Source organism: Trachypithecus francoisi, unplaced genomic scaffold, assembly GCF_009764315.1.
Source record: "Trachypithecus francoisi isolate TF-2019V2 unplaced genomic scaffold, Tfra_2.0 Lachesis_group19, whole genome shotgun sequence".
Classification (NCBI taxonomy): domain Eukaryota; kingdom Metazoa; phylum Chordata; class Mammalia; order Primates; family Cercopithecidae; genus Trachypithecus; species Trachypithecus francoisi.
Window position 1 is genome coordinate 46679389 of NW_022681464.1, and position 23068 is coordinate 46702456.

A 23068-nucleotide genomic window follows, 5' to 3' on the forward strand; every position below is an offset into this window, starting at 1 on the left:
TTCTCAGTTCAGCTAGCTCAGCAGCATCACCACTATGTGTCAATAAACTATCTACTGTAGGCCGTATAACCTAGTAGTTGAAGGCAGTCAGACTGCCCGAGTTTGAACCTCAGCTCTGCCACTTACTGGGAGTGTGACCCCAGGCAAGTTACTTAACCTCTCTGTGCTGTAGTTACTTCATCTGTAAAATGAGAATAATCGTGTCTTATGGAATTGTTATAAAGATTAAATAATTTCATGTAAAAAGGGTGCTTAGAATAGTGCTTGACACACAGTAAAAACTGAATATAGTAGTCCTTCCTCATCGTAGTTTCACTTTCCATGGTTTCAGTTACTCATGATCCAAAAATATCAAATGAAAAATCCCAGAAATAATTTGTAAGATTTATTTATTTATTTTGAAATGGAGTCTCGCTCTGTTGCCAAGGCTGGAGGGCAGTGGTGTGATCTCAGCTCACCGCAACCTCCGCCTCCCAGGTTCAAGCGATTCTTGTGCCTTAGCCTCCTGGGTAGCTGGGATTACAGGCGCCCACCACCATGCCCGGCTAATTTTTGTATTTTTGGTAGAGACAGGGTTTTTCCATATTGGCCAGGCTGGTCTCGAACTCCTAATCTCAGCTGATCTACATGCCTCGGCCTCCCAAAATGTTGCAATTACAGACGTAAGCCATCATGCCCGGCCAATTAATAAGTTTTAAATTGCATGTTTCCTGAATATTACTTTTTCTATTTTATTATTAGTAATTGTGAATCTCTTAGTGAGTCTATTTTATAAAATAAACTTTTTCATAGGTATGCATGTAAAGGAAAAAACATAGCATATACAGAGTTTGGTACTATCCATGGTTTCAAGCATCCACTTGGGGTCTTGGAATATATGTCCCCCTCAGATAAAAGAAGACTACTGTAATTATCTTTTTTTTTTTTTGAGACAGAGTCTCACTCTATTGCCAGGCTGGAGTGCAGTGGCTGCACTGGTGCAGTCTCAGCTTACTACAGCCTTCAAGCGATTCTCCTGCCTTAGTCTCCTGAGTAGCTGGGATTACAGGTGCCTGCCACCAGGCCCAGCTAATTGTTGTTTTTTTAGTAGAGATGGGGTTTTTCATCATGTTGGCCAGGATGGTCTCGAACTCTGACCTCATGATCCGCCCACCTTGGCCTCCCAAAATGCTGGGATTACAGGCGTGAGCCACTGTGCCCAGCCATCATTTCTTAAAAATGAAATTATTATGTATTTCCTGTTGAAGCACTCTACTTTTAAAATTTATTGCATATAATAACCATTAAATTGTATACTTTAAATGAGTGAATTTTATGGTATATAAATGCCATATAGCTCAATAAAGCTGTTAAAAAGGTTATTGCAGAGATGTGATGATTCAGGACAGTGAGGAATATCTATTTTCACTGCAGTTCAAAGCTCTTACCAGTACCTTGAGAATAATGCATCAAAGACAGAACATCTTTCCTGTGACCCAGGCTCACAGCCTTCCTAGGATTGTTCAAAAACCACCACATCAGACACTGAAGCACAGGACTTCAGATCTCCATTGGCCATTCTTCCCTTTCTCTCCAACAAAGCATAGTCTTTGTTTTCCATTCCAAAAACGAAATCTACCAGGACTTCCCATATTCTCCAAAACTGCTGAAGCCAAAGCAATGCCTCACTGAATATCTTTATCCAAACGTGTAAGTTAGGATGTATGTTTTAAACAGGCATTTTACTGTGGTTTAGTTATCTCACAGGAAATTGGTTAGGGATTTTGTGTTGACAAAAATAATCTTCCTTGAACTTATCTCAGAAAACTTTTCTAAAAAGAAAAAAAAATCTTCCACTCACCATTCAAAAACCTGTGCTTCTAAACTCCTATATTACCTACTCTAGATTTTCCTAATTATGTAAAGCAAATACAATATTACATATTGTCACAGCACTCTTCCATCTTCTCTAGTATCTTCTTATTCTGCTCTTTTTTTCTCTAGCACATGAATATATCTTTTGAAATAAGGTTAACTACTGTGTTAAGAAGGGGATGCAATTATTTCTTAGGAGATGACATTTATATATTTTCCAATCTCTATACCAAAAAGAGGATAAAAATTGAGGATCATGTCAATTAAGATGTTTAGAAGAAAGAAAATAATCAGAGACATGAACAAAGACTGATGTACAACAATAGTAATTTCAGACTTAATAGGAAAAAATGGAAAAAGCCTGCGAATCAGGAAAATAGGTAAATAAAACCCAAGTTAGCCATCTGTTAGGAGATCACAACCTTATAAATCATATTTGGAGTCATATTTAATGACATAGGAAGATGGTCATGCCAAATAAAACATTAGATGCAGAGAACAGAGTACAGTATATACAGTTTTCATCCTCATTTTGTAATGCACAAGTAAATTCACAGTGGATGCCTCTGGCTCTTGTAATTATGGGTAACATTTTCTTCTTTCAACATTCAGACATTTTTTCCATTGCTGCAGTGAGCTCCTACTTGCAATTACATGTAGGGGAAAAGTGACACAAATATTTAGGGAAACTTTTCTTCAGGTTAATTCTGCCGATATTATCATAACTGAATTCCCCAAAGCAAAACTGTATAGTAAGAAACAATGTAGTTCTGTAGGAAAAAATGACCCAAATCCCTTACTTTACAATGAGGGTTTAATATCAATTTGAACTCAGAACTCTAGAAGTAACACTCTTAGAGAACAGTATCTTTCTGTAACAGCTCAATTCTGGTTGTTGTGAAATACCAACTGTCAAGGTTAAAATAAAGACATACTTAACATAACAATGATATTTAATTATTCTAAAGTAGGGTTTCCATTAGCAACTAAATATAATTTTAAAAAGTGAAACTGAAGAATATGTATGTGACAAAGGCTTGCTATGAGAGATTGAATCACTAATCAAAAAGCTCCCCAGCAGAGGCCCAGGACCAGAAGGATTCACTGGTGAATTCTACCAAATATTGAATGAAGAGGTAATGCCAATCCCTCTCAAGCTCTTTCAAAACACTGAAGATGAGAGAACACTTTTTTTTTTTTTTTTGAGATGGAGTCTCGCTCTGCCTCCCAGGCTGGAGTGCAGTGGCCGGATCTCAGCTCACTGCAAGCTCCGCCTCCCGGGTCTACGCCATTCTCCTGCCTCAGCCTCCTGAGTAGCTGGGACTACAGACGCCGCCACCTCGACCAACTAGTTTTTTGTATTTTTTGGTAGAGACAGGGTTTCACCGTGTTAGCCAGGATAGTCTCGATCTCCCGACCCCGTGATCCGCCCGTCTCGGCCTCCCAAAGTGCTGGGATCACAGGCTTGAGCCACCGCGCCCGGCCGAGAGAACACTTCTAATTTTGTTTTACGAGGCCAAAAGCCCCAAAAGTACAGGCTAAAATCCTTAATGAATATAGATTCAAAATTCGGAAGAAAATACTAGCCAACTGAAACCATCAGCACCATAAAAGGATCATACATTATGACCAAGTGGGATTTATCCCTGGGATGCAAGGATAGCTTAAGACCTGAAAATCAATTAACATGATATACCACCGTAACAGAATAAAGAATAAAAATCACATGATCATTTCAAATGCAGAGAAAGCATGTGACAAAATTCAACACCTTTTCATAATAAAAACACTCAACAAATTAGCAACAGAAGGAAATTACCTTAACATAATAAAGGCCACATATGGAAAGCTGACAGCTAACATCACACTCAACAGGGGAAAACTGAAAGCTTTTCCTCTAAAATCAGGAACAAGCCAAGGATGACCACTTCTGTATTCAACATAGTACTGGTAATTCTAGCCAGAGCAATTAGGCAAAAAAAGAAATAAAAGGCATCCAACTGGAATGAAAGTAATAAAAGTATCCCTGTTTGCAGATGACATGATCTTTTTTTTTTTTTTTTTTTTTTTTTTTTTTTTTGTTTGAGACGGAGTCTTGCTCTGCCACCCAGGCTGGAGTGCAGTGGCCAGATCTCAGCTCACTGCAAGCTCCGCCTCCCGGGTTTACGCCATGCTCCTGCCTCAGCCTCCCGAGTAGCTGGGACTACAGGCGCCCGCCTCGTCGCCCGGCTAGTTTTTTAAATAGAGACAGGGTTTCACCGTATTAGCCAGGATGGTCTCGATCTCCCGACCTCGTGATCCGCCCGTCTCGGCCTCCCAAAGTGCTAGGATTACAGGCTTGAGACACCGCGCCCGGCCGACATGATCTTATAGATAGTGTATTGAAAAAAAATTTTATGGAGTTTTCTATCTCTAACAATAAACTATCAAGGAGATTAGAAAAACAATCCCATTGACACCACCACCAAAAAGAATGAAATATCTAGGAGTAAATTTAATAAAGGAGGTAAAAGATTTACACACAAAAACTACAAGACAGAAATAAATGGAAGAATAATGTTCATGAATTGAAAGACTTACTGTTAACATGTGAATACTACCCAAAGCTACATACAGATCCAACAGAATCCCCATGAAAATCCTAATGGTATTTTTTACAGAAATAGAAGATAATCCTAAAATTCCTATGGAACCACAAAAGGCAATGAATAGCCAATCAATCTTGAGAAAGAATAACAGAGCCGGAGACATCACACTTTCTGATCTTACAATATATTATAAAGTTACAATAATAAAAACAGCATGGTACTGGCAAACAACAATGGAACAGAACAAAGAGTCCAGAAATGAACCCACATATATACAGTCAACTGATTTCTTTTGTTTTTCTTTCTGTCCATGGAATCTTGCTGTCACCCAGGCTAGAGTGGAGTGGTACAATCACAGCTCACTACAGCCTTGATCTCCTGGGCTCAAGTGATCCACTCTGAAGCTTTGTCACCAGAAAGTACATTTAATTATTTCAACCCATGAGGGTACTCTGCACAGTCCAGTGCTGTACTATGGACACAACAACGAACAAGACAGACATGGGCCCTGTCATCACAAAGGTCACAAAACAGAAGGGCCAGGATTAAACAAGGAAAATCAACATGGAGTGGTGGAAGAGTTCAAGACTGGAAGCAAGAGGAGAGTCAGGGCTGCTGCGACAGATGACAGCCTCGGCTAGGATAGTGGCTGCTGGGTTGAGAAGAGTGGAAGATTAGAAAGATCCAGAGGAAGTAAAATCAACAGGAGTTGGCCATCAGGTAAGAGTCAAAGATTATGTTAAGGTTTCTACATTGGGAAAACAAAATGAGATGGTTTGGGGACAGACAGGATGAGTTCACTTGTGGACATGGTGGGTTTGTCTTGCTTGTAGGATATGAGAAGGCTCTATCTAGCAGACAGCTGGACGTATGAGTCTGAATTTTTAGAGACCTGCAATGTAGACTGTGAGCTGGAAGGTAGTCAGAAACAAAAACCATGGAAGAGGGTATGGTTGCTCAGGGAGAACAGAACCCAGGATAGAAACTTGAAAGTCCAAGAGTCTGAAAGAGGCAGAAGAGATCAGAGGAGAAAACTAGCAGAGTGGGAGTCACAGAACCAGATCCTTTCCTGTTAAGGTATCACTACAGACTGTTTTCCTAAAGGCAGTTTCTCTGGATTCTTTGGACATTTTTAGTCTCACAAACGGAAAGACAGTCATAGAAACAAAAATGGGTACAAACATCTTACAATACGACATTTCTATAAATCAAAATCAATATGTGCTTATAGTATATACTAAAAAATAAAAAATAATAACTATAAAGGAAGTTTAGAAATAAGTTAAGTGATATCAGGTAATAACATGCTTTCATGACATAATACCATATCTTTAAACCCATAATAAACATAAGGTAAAACTATGTATCTATCATCTATATTTCTAAAATATAATACCTTATCTTTGTATACGCAATACAATTTATAAAGTATTTTTACCATAATCCTATTTAATTCTTATATAAAAGTCATAATGTAGGTTAAGAGGAATTTTTATCCCGCTTCTGCCAATGAAGAAAAGGATGCTCAGACAGGTAAAGAAACTTTGCTAAAACCTCAGTCTAGAGACTGGCAGAGCCCTTTCAATTATGGCATGATGTTCTCATATAGTTCAGTATTAGAGAGGGGGAAGGATTTCCCACCCTATCAATTTCAAGTAAGTGTGAGGGGGTATGTATGTGAGAGAGTGAGAGTGAGAACGAGTGAGTGAGATACAGACAAATGAACAAGGAATGAGAACTCTTTACCTTCATGGGGCTGGAAAAGATCCTTTTCCCAGGGGATGACTCTAGACTGAGTACAGGAAGCAGTGGACTCACCTAATCTGCTACGTCTAATCTCCTCTGGTGAAACAGGCCGCAGCTTTCTTTCTGCTTTAATTTCTTCTAATATTCTTTCATGGAGGCTCCGTGGCCGTGGTGGAGTTGGTTTCAGTTTTCTGGCTGAGACCTTGAAAGTAAGAAAAATGGCTAAAGACTTGAGTAATTACGTAATTTTTACTGAAGTCCAGTCATACAGTACAGTATTATAAACTACATTTCATTGATTGAAACACTGCTTGATAAAAGACTACTTTCAAGTCATTAAATATTAAGGTTCCTAAAGCAATAGGGAGCTTATTGGATATCAGAGTGATTTGGTTATACATGCTCAAATTTTATTTCATTTTTATTTATTTTTATTGTTTTGAGACAGAGTCTGGCTCTGTCACCCAGGCTGGAGTGCCGTGGTGCAATCTCAGCTCACTGCAAGCTCCGCCTCCCGGGTTCAGGCCATGCTCCTGCCTTAGCCTCTCGAGTAGCTGGGACTACAGGTGCCTGCCACCTCGCCCGGCTAATTTTTTGTATTTTTAGTAGAGACGGGGTTTCACCGTGTTCGCCAGGATGGTCTCAATCTCCTGACCTCGTGTTCCGCCCGCCTCGGCCTCCCAAAGTGCTGGGATTGATTACAGGTGTGAGCCACCGTGCCCGGCCGCTCAAATTCTATTTTATACTTATAGAAGGGGTCTCACTCTATTGCCCAGGCTGGAGTGCAGTGGCACAACCATGGCTTACCGTGGTCTTGACCTCCTATGCTCAAGTGATCCTTCTACCTCAGCCTCCTGAGTAGCTGGGACAACAGGTGTGTGCCACTGCACACAGCTACTTTTTTTTCCTTTACTTTCTTTGTAGAGACAGGGTCTCTCTATGTTGCCCAGGCTGGTTTTGAATTCCTGGACCCAAGCAATCTTCCCATCCTGGCCTTCCAAAGTGCTGAGATTACAGGTGTGAGCCACCTCCCAAAGTGCTGTGAACATCCCACTTTACTGTTTTTAAAACTAACATTTTTTAGTAACCCACCATAACCTTCTTAGATTGTTATTATCTTCATTTTATAACTGAGAAAATAAAGGTCCTGGGAGGCTGATAAGCTTCCTCAGACACATGTGGCTGCTAAATTGTGGAGCCAGTGTTCAAGTCCAGGTTCATATGGTCCAAGGTCCTTCTACTCTACCATGACCTACCATCCTACCATGACCACTCTGCCTCGGTGACACAGTGAGACTGGCTCAAAAACAAAATGAATATAATTTACAGCTGGGCTTCATCTTTAGAGTAAAATGCTCAGAGGAAAAACCACCCAGGAAAGCTAAGTTCTAGAGATGACACCCTACAGTAGAATAATTCATTATGGTATCTCCAATCTAGAGAACTATGTCGAATTACATACTGGATTTAAAGGAGGTCTGGATCTGATGAAGTCGAGGATGATTTCATGAGCACTCTTTTTTAACCGAGGAGGAATATCACCATTCACCTAAAAGGAGACAAAAAGTAGAAGATTAATGTGACTATATAAGACTCTCATGAATTTCTGGGTATAGCTGTTATCTCAAGTATGCCACAAAATTAGTGTGTGTAATTATCAAGGATACATTTCAAATCAATAAAGTGGGGAGTAAATGGCTGAGTGATTCAGAGGAAAAACTGTGAAACTGAAGAAAATCCAAGTTTACTTTAATTCTATCACTTTGGGGAATTTCAACAAAAAGTTTCTAAAATTATGACTGTAAATGGAATAAATAATACTTGAACTTATTAAGTATTTTATGATTAAAAAAACTTTTTACCTCTTATTTTCCTCCTTGTAAAAAAATGTAGGTAGGCCGGGCACAGTGGCTCACGCCTGTAATCCCAGCACTTTGGGAGGCCGAGGCAGGTGGATCACCTGAGGTCAGGAGCCTGGGCTCAGCCTGGCCAACATGGTGAAACCCTGTCTCTACTAAAAATACAAAAATTAGCTGGGCATGGTAGCAGGCACCTGTAATCCCAGCTACTTGGGAAGCTGAGGCAGGAGAATAGCTTGAACCCAGGAGGAAGAGGTTGCTGTGAGCCAAGATTGCACTATTGTGCTCCAGCCTAGGCGACAGAGCGAGACTCCGTCTCAAAAAACAAAAACAAAACAAAAAAACCAAACAATAACAACAAAAACACCCCACAAAAACCTGGGTAATACAAAAAAACCAGGGATAAGATTCACACTTTGTAAATAAAACTCAAGTGCAGAGCAGAGGATATCTGCCTGCATCCACAAAATTTTTAAGTAGAAGAGCTATTGTGGAGGACCAGTCTGACTCTAATTGTACTCGAATGTCCTCTCTTTTTAAAGCAATGTGTTAAAAACAATTTTTTTTAGAATTTTTTTTTAAAACCCAGGAAACCCACAATAAGTAACAACTTAAATTCCCATTCTGACCACTTAGAAGGCACAGTCATGACCAGTTTGTCCTATTTGTTTCCTGGTCTTGTTTGAACAAAATAGAACCTCAATGGTCACTCCCATGCCCAGTCCCTTCCCCAGACGTGACCACCATATTGAGTTCAGAGTGTGTGGCAAGCCTGCTGGGGTCTACTCAACATCCACTCTCCTCTTCCTCCCTGTGCTGGTCCTCCCTCTCCCCCAACCCTGAATGAGGGCAAGACGGCCCAGAGCAAGCTTCAGGAATAACTGCTGCTGCTTGAGCCAAGCCAGGCATATGACTGCTAGTTTAAGGAGGGTGACCGAGAAGTAGAACCAGTGGCCTAACATGGCACCACCCACTACTTGTGGATTTCATATTATGTAGATTTTTTAAAAGCCCTTATTTTATAAAACAATTTAATCAGGCTTTTATATTACTCACTAGTCTATTCCTGAATAACATGTATCTTTCTGGCTAACTTTCACATGCTTTCTTTGTATCCTAAGAGCAGGAACAAGAACGGATTAACCAAGGCCAAGGCTATATGTTCCTTTCCCAAAACAAGCATATTAACTGCAGTCTCCTCGGTAGTCAGAAGCTGTATCTTGGGTCCCAGTTACAGATGTGGGACAGTGCTCCTGAGGGAGGCAGCAGGCCATTATGGACCTAAGTCAGTACGGGTGGAGGAAGCTCCCTTATCCAAATGCTTGGGACTAGAGTGTTTCAGATTTTTGAATATTTACATTATACTTATCAAAAAATCTGAAAGGTTCCCATGAGAATGTCTTTTGGGTATCATGCTGGCCCCCAGAAAGCCTGCTGGAGCACTTCGGATGTTCAGGTTTGTAATGCTAAACCTGTATCAGGAGAAGTGGTTGTGTGAAAACCATTCTGCTGTTGGGTCAGTGAAATTACTTTCCTATATAAGAAAACAAGCTCCCTGAAGTGAAATCAGAAATGATTCCTGGATGAACACAAATAGTAGATGCTTAAGTAAATAAGATCAGTTACAGAAACTTGGTATTATTTTTGAGCAACAATGCCTGAAACAAACAAAAAGCTTTTTTGTATTTTACTCAGTAGAGACGGGGTTTCACCAAGTCAGCCAGGCTGGTCCTGACCTCAGGTGATCTGCTCACCTCAGCCTCCCAAAGTGCTGCGATTTCAGGCATGAGTCAGGGCGCCTGGCCCAACAAAAAAATTCTAATACATAAAATGATCTCCTTTGAAAAATTCAAAATGTCTACCCTGTACTCAATCTTGTTTCTGAAATAATTTTCTTTTTTTTGCAACATGGTCTTGTTCTATCACCCAGGTTGGAGTGCAGTGGCATGATCACAGCTGTCTTGACCTCCCGGGTTCAAGTGATCCCTCCACCTCAGCCTCCTGAGTAGCTGGGACTACAGGTGTGAACCACCATCCCCAGCTAGTTTTTAATTATTTGTAGAGATGGGGGTCTATGTTGCCTAGGCTGGCCTTGAATGTTTAGGCTCAAGCGATCCCAGCACTTGGCCTCCCAGTGTTGGGATTATTGGTGTGAGCGACTGCACCCTGGCTATTTATTTATTTATTTACATGGAGATGGGGTCTCACTAAGCTGCCCGGGCTACTCTCAAACTCCTGGGCTCAAGCAATCTTCCTGCCTTGGCCTCCCACAAAGTGTTGGATTGCAGGCATGAACCATTGTGTCTGGCCTTTTATTTTTATCTTAAATGAAACAGAACCATTAATGATGACATAAGACCACAGCTAATAATTTACAAAACCAACTTACAGTTTAGTGACTGATATTGGTCCCCTAATGAAATTTCAAGAAGTGTGAGGTTAGGTCCAAACAATCTTCATTGTATGTTGATACCTAGTTGTCCCAATATCAATTGGTGAAAAGACCTATTCTTTCTCTATTTAACGATCTCAGCACCCTTGTCGTAAATGGATTGAACATAGGTGTATGAGTTTGTTTTTGTACTCTGAATTCTGTTTTTATATCCTACACTGTTTTGACTACTACAGCTTTGCTGTAAGTTGTAAAATGGGGATGTGCAAGCCCACCAACTTTTTCTTTTTCAAGATTGTTTTATTTGGAATTCCTTGAGATTCTGTAAGAATTTTAGAATCAATTTTTCCATTTCTGCCAAAAAAAAAAAAAGTCATTGGAATTCTGACAGAGAATAATGTTTGACCCTTACCTCACACCATATATATAAATTAACTTAAAAAACTGATCAAAGACCTAAATATAAGAGCTAAAACTATTTATAAGTGTCTCAGGTGACAACATAAGGGAAAATCTTCATGAACTGGATTTGGTAATGAATTCTTAGATATGATACCAAAATCACAAGCAACAGAAGGAAAAATAGATAAATGGTATTTCAGCAAAATTAAAACCTTTTGTGCATCAAAGGACACTATCAAGAGAGTGAAAAGACAGTCTACAGAATGGGTGTTTTTCTATACTTGCAAATTATGTATCTGTCAGGGGTCCACTATCCAGAATATATAAGGAACTCTTACAACTTAACAGCAAAAATACAAACAATCCAACTAAAAAATGAGTACAACACAGCCTTAAATAAAGAATGAAATCATGTCCCTTGTAGCAACATGGATGGAGCTGGAGGCCATTATCCTAAGTGAGCTAACTTAGAAACAGAAAACCAAATACTGCATGTTCTCACTTATAAGTGGAAGCTAATAATGGGTACATATGGATGCAAGGATGGAAATAGTAGACACTGGAGAACTCCAAAAGTGGGGAGGTTGGGAGGGGGGTCAGGGTTGAAAAGTCACCTATCATGTACAATGTTCACTACTTAGGTGATGGGTACGCTAGAAACCCAATCTCCACCAGCATGTAATATACCTATGTAACAAACAGGCACATGTACACCCAAATTTAAATTAAAATTTTAAGAAATGAATTCAAAATCTGAACAGACATTTCTCCAAAGATATACAAGTGGTCCACAAGCACATGAAAACATGTATGACATTGTAAGTCATCAGGGAAATGCAAATCAAAACCACAATGAGTTTGGGAGGCCGAGACGGGCGGATCACGAGGTCAGGAGATCGAGACCATTCTGGCTAACACGGTGAAACCCCGTCTCTACTAAAAATACAAAAACTAGCCGGGCGAGGTGGCGGGCGCCTGTAGTCCCAGCTACTTGGGAGGCTGAGGCAGGAGAATGGCGTGAACCCGGGAGGCGGAGCTTGCAGTGAGCTGAGATCCGGCCACTGCACTCCAGTCCGGGCGACAGAGCAAGACTCCGCCTTAAAAAAAAAAAAAAAAAAACACAATGAGATATTGTATCACACTGTTATGGGAGTCATAATTAAAAACAAAGTGAACAATAGCAAGTGCTGGCAAGGATGGGAGAAAGTGGGCCCCTCATACATTGCTAGTGGGAATATTAATTGGTGCAATTGCTGTGAAACACAGTTTGGTAGTTTCTCAATAAGCCAAACATAGAATTACTATATGATCCAGCCACTCCATTCCCAGGTACACACTCCAAATAACTGAAAACAGGTATTCAAACAAAAATGTGTACACTACTATACACTGCAGCACTACTCATGCTAGTGAAAATGAAAGAATCCGATTCGAAAGAACCCAAATGTCCATTTGGGTCATGAATAAACAAAATATGATATATCTGTAGAGCCATAAGAAGGAGTAAAGTATCTTGCTGGGCACAGTGGCTCACGCCTGTAATCCCAGCACTTTGGGAGGCCAAGAAGGGCAGATCACCTGAGGTCAGGAGTTCAAGACCAGCCTGACCAACATGGAGAAACCCCATCTCTACTAAAAATGTAAAATTAGCTGGCTGTGGTGGTGCATGCCTGTAATCCCAGCTACTTGGGAGGTGGAGGCAGAGGAATGGCTTGAACCGGGGAGGTGGAGGTTGCAGTGAGCTGAGATCGCGCCATTGCACTCCAGCCTGGGCAACAAGAGTGAAACTCCGTCTCAAAAAAGAAAAAAAAAAAAAAAAAAAGAAGGAGCAAAGTACCTCAGCACGCTGTAATATGAATGACCCTTGAAACATTACGCTAAGTCAAAGCCAGATACCAAAGGTCATCTATGAGGCGGCAATATGCAGGAAACATCTAGAACAGGTAAGTTCACAGAGACAGAAAGAGTATTTGTGGTTACCAGGGGATAAGGGGAGAGAAGAATGGGAGTGATGCTTCATGGGTACAGGATTTCCCTTTGGGGTGATGAAATTATGTGAATTTTATATCAATTTAAAAAATACATAATAAAAAGGAAAACTGGAAGGAAAAAGTCAGACTTTTTTTGTTTGTTTGTTTTTGAGACGGAGTCTCACTCTGTCGTCAGGCTGGAGTATAGTGGCGCGATCTCAGCTAATTGCAACCGCTGCCTCCTGGGTTCAGGCAATTCTCCTGCCTCAGCCTCCTGAGTAGCTGGGACTACAGGCGCACGCCACCATGCCCAGCACCTTTTGTATTTTTAACAGAGACGGGGTTTCACCATGTTGGCCAGGATGGTCTCAATCTCTTGATGGTGTGTTCCACCCGCCTTGGCCTCCCAAAGTGCTGGGATTACAGGCGTGAGCCCTTGTGCCTGGCCCAGACTTATTTTAAAAGCCTTTTAGGCCAGGTGTGGTGGCTCATGCCTATAATCCTAGCACTTTGGAAGGCTGAGGCGAGAGGACTGCTTGAGCCCAGGAGTTCAAGACCAGTCTGGGCAACATAGCAAGACCCTGCCTCTACAAAATTAAAAGAAACTGCCATGCATGGTGGTGCACACTTGTAGTCCCAGCTACTCAGGAAGCTGAGATGGGTGGATTGCTTGAGCCGGGGAGGTTAAGGCTGTGGTGAGCCGTGATCATGCCACTGCACTCCAGCCCAGGCAATAGAATGAGGCCCTATCCGATCAATCAATAAATGTCTTTTATTTTTATTTTTATTTATTTTTTATTTTTATTTTTATTTTTATTTTATTTTTTTTTTTTGTTGAGACGGAGTTTCGCTCTGTCGCCCAGGCTGGAGTGCAGTGGCCGGATCTCAGCTCACTGCAAGCTCCGCCTCCCGGGTTTACGCCATTCTCCTGCCTCAGCCTCCCGAGTAGCTGGGACTACAGGCGCCCGTCATTACGCCTGGCTAGTTTTTTGTATTTTTTAGTAGAGACGGGGTTTCACCGTGTTAGCCAGGGTGGTCTTGATCTCCTGACCTCGTGATCCGCCCGTCTCGGCCTCCCAAAGTGCTGGGATTACAGGCTTGAGCCACCGCGCCCGGCCAATAAATGTCTTTTATTTACCACAGGAGAAATATAATTATTTATGCTAGCAAATATTTTCCATTTTGGATGCACAGTTCTTTGTCATTCTGTCTATCACACACCATTACTTCCCTAAGCCTCATCTAGGATGCTTGTAACATACACATTCCCAGACTAGCTGAGAACTGTTAAATCAGCAACTTCGAAAGGAATCTATAATTCTTAGTATCAAACAGGTTGACTACTATTTAGCACAAATATTTCCTCTGATAAAAACAGGAAGACTCTTGCAGTGTAAAACTGCTAAAAACTAAGAAAAACAAAAAGCAAGACAGATTTAGCAATATCAAAGATGACAGGTAAAATACATTAATGATAAATAGAAATGTTAATGATCTACTAGGAATTGTTTTAACAATGATATGAATTTTTGAATAATTCCTTTGGATAAGGAGGAAAATCAACTGAGATTAACATTAGGTGCTCCCCCTATCAGAGAGGACAAAGTTCAAACAAGTACACACTTTTGAGAAAGATAACATTACCCAGTATTGGCAATAGGAATGGTCTTGCAAAACTAGTAAAAATGTAAATTGGTACAACACTTCTGGAGAGAAATTTTGCAAAATATTAAGTACTAAAATTTAAAACATATATTATAAAAAAGCAATAAAATGTGCATTATATTTGATCTATTCATCTCACCAATAAAAATTTAAGCCACAGGGATAACTGAGTAAGATGTTTGCATTTGGATGTTCATCATAATACGGATTAAAACAATGAAAACTGGAAACCACCAAATATCTATTAATAAGGGGCTGGGTACGTAAGCCACGGCACACACATATAAGGAAATACCCCGTGTTGGTGGGTGCGGTGGCTCACGCCTGTAATCCCAGCACTTTGGGAGGCTGAGGTGGGTGGATCACCTGAGGTCAGGAGTTCAAGACCAGCGTGGCCAACCTGGTGAAACCTCGTCTCTACTAAAAATACAAAAAGTAGCTGGGCGTGGTGGCAGGCACCCGTAATCCCAGCTTCTCAGGAGGCTGAGGCAGCAGAATGACTTGAACCCAGGAGGCGGAGGTTGCAGTGAGCAAAGATCACACCATTGCACTCCAGCCTGGGCGACAGGGCGAGACTCCGTCTCAAAAAAAAAAAAAAGAAAGAAAAAAAAGAAAATGCCCTGTGTGTTCCTCCAGATGCTATCTTTCATCTTCTTTTAAACACTGCTTAAAAGAAACTTGCCGGGCATGGTGGCTCAAGCCTGTAATCCCAGCACTTTGGGAGGCCGACACAGGCGGATCACGAGGTCAGGAGATCGAGACCATCCTGGCTAATACGGTGAAACCCCGTCTCCACTAAAAAATACAAAAAACTACCCAGGCGAGGTGTCGGGCGCCTGTAGTCCCAGCTACTCCGGAGGCTGAGGCAGGAGAATGGCGGGAACCCGGGAGGCGGAGCTTGCAGTGAGCTGAGATCCGGCCACTGCACTCCAGCCCGGGCTAAAGCGAGACTCCGTCTCAAAAAAAAAAAAAAAGAAACTCATACTGTTTGCTCACTGTCACCATTGCTTCACTTACTACCATAAAACCTGGTTTCTCTTACTTTAATAAAAGGATCAAACAATTTCTGTGTTGCTACATCTGGTAACCATTTCACAGTGCTCGTCCGACCTCTCTGAAACACCACCCGCTCTTTGCAGCTGCGCCTCCATCTCCCCTGTCTTTCCAGCCTTCTCTCTGGCTACGCCTTGTCCGTCTTTATTCTGCCAGATTCCTCTACTTCAGCCCAAGGCCGCATGGGTTCTGTCCTGAGTCATCTTTTCTTCTCACCTTTCCAGTTTCCTGCATTCTGTTCTGTCCTCTAATGATGGCAAGTTGTTTTTGTTGTTCTCATGTTTCCTGGTCTTTGTGTATGTTGGGGTTTTTTTCCCCCTACTTAGTTGCTTCCCTACAGGTTATCAGTGGCTCCCAAAATACTGGAAGCTTTGAGAGAACAGAGACTGTAATACGTCCTTCCAGAGTCAGAATAAGGTCTAGCACATAAGAAGTCCTTAACAAATATTTGTTAAATTAAAATAAAATTAACAAATACAAACAGCTAGCATAGATTTTTAAATGTTTAAAAGCATGAAATAAATGTAGATGTTAAAAATGAAAGAGTATTTTCTTTTTTTTTTTTTTTTTTTTTTTGAGACGGAGTCTTGCTCTGCCGCCCAGGCTGGAGTGCAGTGGCGGATCTCAGCTCACTGCAAGCTCCGCCTCCGGGTTCACGCCATTCTCCTGTCTCAGCCTCCCGAGTAGCTGGGACTACAGGCGCCCGCCTCATCGCCCGGCTAGTTTTTTGTATTTTTTAGTAGAAACGGGGTTTCACCGTATTAGCCAGGATGGTCTCGATCTCCTGACCTCGTGATCCGCCCGTCTCGGCCTCCCAAAGTGCTGGGATGACAGGCTTGAGCCACCGCGCCCGGCGAAAGAGTATTTTCTTTCAGTCAAATTGGTCAGCCACAAAGGACACCCATTTGTACAAGGATGTGAAGCAACGGGCAAAACTATTCTGTTATAAATAATCATCATCACAGTATTTCTGAGGGCAACTGGGGAATATGTACATAGCACAGAGCACTGGGGTCAGAGAGAATGAGGCTGACCCTCAGCTATACCTTGTAACCAGCTGTCTGAACTTGGAAAGTTACTACTGAGCATCTTTAAATTTCAGTTTTCTCATCTGTAAAGTAAATCAGATTTGATGAAAAGTAAATAAAAATAATATTTAGTTGAAATGTTTAGCTTATTAAAATTAACGAGCAGCTCAAACAGCCACTTAACTATCAAACCAAATGACATGGCTGCGCATGGTGGCTCATGCCTATAATCCCAGCACTTTGGGAGGCCGAGGTGGGCAGATCACCTAAGGTCAGGAGTTTGAGACCAACCTGGGCAACATGGTGAAGTCCTGTCTCTACTAAAAATACAAAAATTAGCCAGGCGTGGTTGTACGCGCCTGTCATCCCAGCTACTTGGGCGGCTGAAGCACGAGAATCACTTGAACCCGGGAGGCGGAGGTTGCCGTGAGCCAAGGTCACGCCACCGCACTTCAGCCTGGGCAAAAAGAGTGAGGCTGTCTCAAAAATAAACAACAAAAAACCAAGTGATGTTTCATAAGAACCTTCTAACATAAAATAACTTTGATTAAATTTCCTAAAAAATGTGGATAGAATTCATTAATTCATCCCATAACTATTTCTTGAGCACAGTATTCAGTATTTGGTTGCATGTCAGGCCCATGTTCTTGTCAAAGGGGATAAACAGTGAGAATAACTAAGTTCTTGTCTTTGTGAGGGAGACAGACAATAAATCTGGAAATACATGGCAATGTCAGCTAGTGAAACATGAGAGTAAAGAGATGGAGAAGACTTTTCTAATGAGGGAACACTTGAGCACAGGCCTGAAAAGTAAAGAGGCAAATTATGCGGCTCTGTGGGAGAGCAGAGCTCCTGGGAGAAGGAATATCCAAGGCAAAGGCTGTGTTACAGGAGCACACCAGGCACTGCGGAGACACTGGGAGAGACCAGGGTGGCTAACAAGAAGAACCCTGCAGGGAAGCACAGCAGAAGACGAGGTCTGAGAGGTAACCTGGATCCAGCCGTGTGGGCTGTGCCGGCCACGGTAAGGACATGGAATTTCTTCCAAGTGTGATGAAAAGCCAGTGGAAGGTTCTGAGTAGAGCAATGACATGACCCTATTTTTTACTTAAGAAGCCTACTTGGTTGTTTTTGGGAAAAACAGATTGAAAGGGGCAGGGTGAAAGCAGGAAGGCCACTCAGAGGTTACTGTCACAGTCTGATGAGAGATGACGGTGGCTTGGAATAGAAGATATTTTGGCCACGTGCCATGGCTCACGCCTATAATCCCAGCACTTTGGGAGGCGGAGGCAGGTGGATTACTTGAGCTCAGTCAGGAATTTGAGACCAGCTTGGGCAACATGGCGAAACTCTGTCTCCACAAAAAATACAAAAAACACTAGCTGGGTGTGGTGGCGCACACCTGTGGTCCCAGCTACTCAGGAGGCTGAGGTGGGAGGATCACTGGAACCTGGGAAGTTGAGGCTACAATGAAGCTGTGATCGTGCCACCGCACTTTAGCCTAGGTGACAGAGCAAGACCCTGTCTCAAAAAAAAAAAAAAAAAAATCTCTCAAGTGGAGATGGAGAGAAGTGGTCAGAATCAGGATATATTTTAAAGGGAGAGCTGTCAGAATTTGCTAATGAACTAGATGTTCCACATCTAGGAACTTAAGGATTTCATGGTGGACATTTAAAAAGACTTACATACAAGGATACCCAAGATATGTTGCTTATAAAGGGACACAAGGTGATTTGTTTAATAGACTCCAGAATAGCCATAAGCTAGAAAAGATACAGCCATTTAGAAATAATGTTGAATATATAATGACATGGAAAAAATAATCACGATATGTTAAGCAAAACAACCAGTAATAAAACAAAACATTCTATATTAACTCAGTATGCCCAAATAAAGTGCATAGAAACAAGGCTAAAGGTTATTGATCAACATGTTAACAAAATTTCTCTCTGGGTTATGGAATTATATGTTCGTAACTTTCCTTCTTTAAGCTTAATATGCTTTCCAAATTTTCTACAATGATCAAGTATTACTTGTATACAAATAAATAAATTTTTAAAATTTAATATTAAAATTATTTTCAACAAATGCAATTATGGATGAATAACCATTTGAGTCCATTAATAGTTTTTTGTTTTTCTTTTTTGAGACAGGGTCTCACTCTGTCGCCCAGACTGGAGTGCAGTGTGGCTCGATCTTGGGTCGCTGCAACCTCCACCTTCTGGGATCCAGCAATTCTCCTGCCTCAGCCTCCCGAGTAGATGGAACTACAGGCGTGCACCACCACGCCCAACTAATTTTTGTATTTTTTGGTAGAGACGGGGATTCACCATGTTGGTCAGGCTGGTCTTGAACTCCTGACCTCAGGTGATCCACACACCTCGGCCTCCCAAAATGCTGGGATTACAGGAGTGAGGCACCACGCCCCGCCTGACAGTTTGGTTACTTACCATCACTTTTCGCAAGGTGTATCTTTTGCAGCGAATGTCATCCATTAGCATCTCATAAGGGGTGAGCTGATATTCAATGGGCAAAGGGTTGTACTGTCGCTCTTGGACCTTCTTGAGTTTTACCCCATTCCTCAAATCCCTCATCACCTGTACCCAGAATCGTGCCTGAAAGAACCAAGGATAGAGAGACATCAACGAATAAAAGTACTAGTTTCTTCTAAACAGTTAGTCATACAGAATAAATGAAGAGCCTGGATTACAAAACAACCGGTAAACCAACCAAAAACTATTTTAAAAATTAGATTTTGGGTACTAAAAGATGGGTGGAAAGAAAGTAGAGAATCCACAGGCTCTACCTGCCGAGGCACATGGCTTTAAACCTAAGCTCCATCACTGTGGTAGGCTTCACTAAGGGCTCAGGTTCTTCATGCTTTCCTGCGTCTATGTTGTTATGTGACTCTGCTCACTAAAGGAGATTATATTTCCCACACCCTGACTTTGGGTTTGGCGATATGATTTGCTTGGCCACTGGAACAGTGGTGGGTGTGATAAGACCAAGGGCTTCAAAAGCGCATGTACAATGGGCTTGTCCCTTGTGTTTCTATTGTGGCCATGAGGATGTCAAGCCTGGGTTAGTCTGTGGTCCCAGGATAGATGAGATACCTGTAAAGTGGAGCTACCATAGGGGATCTGGAGACCCATGAGCTAGTAAGTGCTTTTGCTTTATGCGGCTGTGATTTTGTAGTGGTTAGTTACACAGTATTACTGTGACCACAGCTGACTGACAACACAGCCACTTGCCAGCTATTTGACATGGAGCAAGTTGCTGCACCTTTCTGAGCCATAGTTTCCTTATCAATAAAAGAAGTGGTACTTTATTACTTGTCGAGAAAATCAGAATCAGTGGATGGTGCTCTGTACATAGAAAATACTAAAAAAGGCTGGGTGCAATGGGTCACGCCTGTAATCCCAGCACTTGGGAGGCCAAGGCAGGTGGATCACCTGAGGTCAGGAGTTCGAGATCGGCCTGACCAATATGGTGAAACTCTGTCTCTACTAAAAGTACAAAAATTAGCTGGGTGTGGTGGTGTGTGCCTATAATCGCAGCCACTCAGGAGGCTGAGGCAGGAGAACTGCCTGAACCCAGGAGGTAGAGGTTGCAGTGAGCCCAGATGGCACCACTGCACTCCAGCCTGGGCAACAGAGTGAGACTCTGTCTCAAATACATAAGTAAATAAATAAAATAAAATAAAAAACATAAAATAATACAAAATCTATTTATATTTATCTTATTATACTTTAAGTCTTTTGTTCTCCTGCCTATAATGTGCCAAAGTCTCTACCTGAGTGAAGTCCATCACAATATTTAGCTAAAAACCTCTAACTTGTTAAAATTAACAAGTGACATGGCTGAGCGCAGTGGCTCATCCCAGCACTTTGGGAGGCTGAGGTGGGTGGATCACGAGGTCAGGAGATCGAGACCATCCTGGCTAACACGGTGAAACCCCATCTCTACTAAAAATACAAAAAATTAGCCAGGTGTGGTGGCGGGTGCCAGCTACTCAGGAGGCTGAGGCAGAAGAATCGCTTGAACCTGGGAGGCGGAGGTTGCAGTGAGCCGAGATAGCGCCACTGCACTCCAGCCTGACGACAGAGTGAGATTCCATCTCAAAAAAAAAAAAAAAAAAAATTGACATAATAGTTACTTAAATCTATTTACTGTAAAATCAAGTGATATATTTCATAAGAATCTTCTATGTAAAATAACTGATTAAATTTCTCAAAACATCCTCAATAATGATTCATAATTAAAAAAAAAAATTTGGGTTTGGACAATGAGAAACTACCAAAAAATATAAAAAGCATACCATTTCCCATCCTCTTGTTCCAAAAAGCATTTGAGGTACTTAGGGTGTACCATTAGATACCTCCTAAAATATTCATATTTAAAAAGATTCTTTGATTCTGCCATTAAAGATATTCTAAAATAATATCCCTAAAATATCCGCGTTTCTCTCTTGCGAATGCTTTTGTCCCAACTTCCACACTTCTCTGACTCATTCCTTTAAGATGCAGCCCAAATACTGTCTCCTCTTTTAGAAGTCTCCCTTTGGGCTTCAGATTAGGGGACAGGGGACAGTTACCCACATGATAAGTTTTTGCTGGCTGGGCGCGGTGGCTCACGCCTGTAATCCCAGCACTTTGGGAGGCCGAGGCGGGCGGATCATGAGGTCAGGAGATCGAGACCATCCTGGCTAACACGGTGAACCCCGTCTCTACTAAAAATACAAAAAACTAGCGGGCGAGGTGGCGGCGCCTGTAGTCCCAGCTACTCGGAGGCTGAGGCGGGAGAAGGGCGGGAACCTGGGAGGCGGAGCTTGCAGTGAGCCGAGATCGCGCCACTGCACTCCAGCCTGGGCGACAGAGCGAGACTCCGTCTCAAAAAAAAAAAAAAAAAAAAAAAGTTTTTGCGATAATTTATAAAAGGATTCAAACACACTTTGTTCTTTTTGGTTTTTGTTTTGAGATGGAGTCTTGCTCTTGTCGCCCCATGTTGGAGTGCAATGGTGTGATCTTGGCTCACTGTAATTTATGCCTCCTGGGTTCAAGTGATTCTCTTGCAAAGACTCAGTCTCCTGAGTAGCTGGGATTACAGGCGCCTGCCACTACACCAAGCTAATTTTTTGTATTTTCAGTAGACACAGGTTTCGTCATGTTGGCCAGGCTGGTGTTGAACTCCTGACCTCAAGTGATTCACCCGCCTTGGCCTCCCAAAGTGCTGAGATTATAGGCATGAGCCACTATGCCCGGCCCATACTTTGTTATATAGTCGGTTTTGTGTGTATAAATGTTTAGTTAAAAAATCTTACATACTACTTTTCAGAAATTAAAGTCACAGTTATATAAAATAACAGATAACTGTCATCATATGCATTCCTGGAGATTATCATTCATCCTTATCCCATTAGGAAGATTCTGAAACTAGAATCTGCTACTAAAGACATTCTAATTCCTCTCAACTCTTTGCTCTTTTCATTCTTTTTTTTTTTTTTTTTTTTTTTTGAGGCGGAGTCTCGCTCTGTCTCCCGGACTGGAGTGCAGTGGCCGGATCTCAGCTCACTGCAAGCTCCGCCTCCCGGGTTTACGCCATTCTCCTGCATCAGCCTCCCGAGTAGCTGGGACTACAGGCGCCCGCCACCTCGCCCAGCTAGTTTTTTGTATTTTTAGTAGAGACGGGGTTTCACCGTGTTAGCCAGGATGGTCTCGATCTCCTGACCTCGTGATCCGCCCGTCTCGGCCTCCCAAAGTGCTGGGATTACAGGCTTGAGCCACGCGCCCGGCCTGCTCTTTTCATTCTAATCTTTCTAGGTAATTCACTTAGTGGTCTTGTGCGGAGGAAGTTGGTGATCTACGCAAATAGAACTCCCTCTGGAGTTAGTGCTTCTCTTGTCAGGGATGACACTAGTTTTCAAATGAAGGTGGCTTACAGTAAGAAATTAAATTTTTACTTTAAGTTGATACTAGCTGTTTGCTAACTTCTGAACATTGGAAGTTATTATCTGGTTTCAACGACTGGAAAACCAATTTTTTTTTTTTTTTTTTTTTTTTGAGACGGAGTCTAGCTCTGTCGCCCAGGCTGGAGTGCAGTGGCGCGATCTCGGCTCACTGCAAGCTCCGCCTTCTGGGTTTACGCCATTCTCCTGCCTCAGCCTCCCAAGTAGCTGGGACTACAGGAGCCCGCCACATCGCCCGGCTAGTTTTTTGTATTTTTAGTAGAGACGGGGTTTCACCGTGTTAGCCAGGATGGTCTCGATCTCCTGACCTCGTGATCCGCCCGTCTCGGCCTCCCAAAGTGCTGGGATTACAGGCTTGAGCCACCGCGCCCGGCTGGAAAACCAATTTAAAATTTATTGGCCAAGACGATATACACCTAGAACGACACTATCCAAGTATTCTACATAAAGGAAAATCAATAATCAATTTTATTCTAAAATGACAAATAATACCAGCTTTTAAGACAACGTAGGCAAGTATTTTTTGTTTTGTCTTGAAAGTTCCAA

General features: G+C 42.0%; 1 protein-coding gene across 6 annotated transcripts in view; it reads right to left on the minus strand.

Moving 5' to 3' along the window:
* Positions 1-23068, minus strand: part of SPIRE1 (spire type actin nucleation factor 1) — a 197212-nt gene that overhangs the window by 41883 nt on the left and 132261 nt on the right. For all 6 annotated transcript variants that reach the window (XM_033178380.1, XM_033178379.1, XM_033178378.1 and 3 more), the window contains 3 exons: positions 19008-19172; positions 7651-7737; positions 6261-6390 (listed from right to left, as the gene is read on the minus strand). In XM_033178380.1, coding sequence (XP_033034271.1) covers positions 6261-6390; positions 7651-7737; positions 19008-19172 — 382 coding nt within the window. The remainder of the gene's footprint in view (positions 1-6260; positions 6391-7650; positions 7738-19007; positions 19173-23068) is intronic.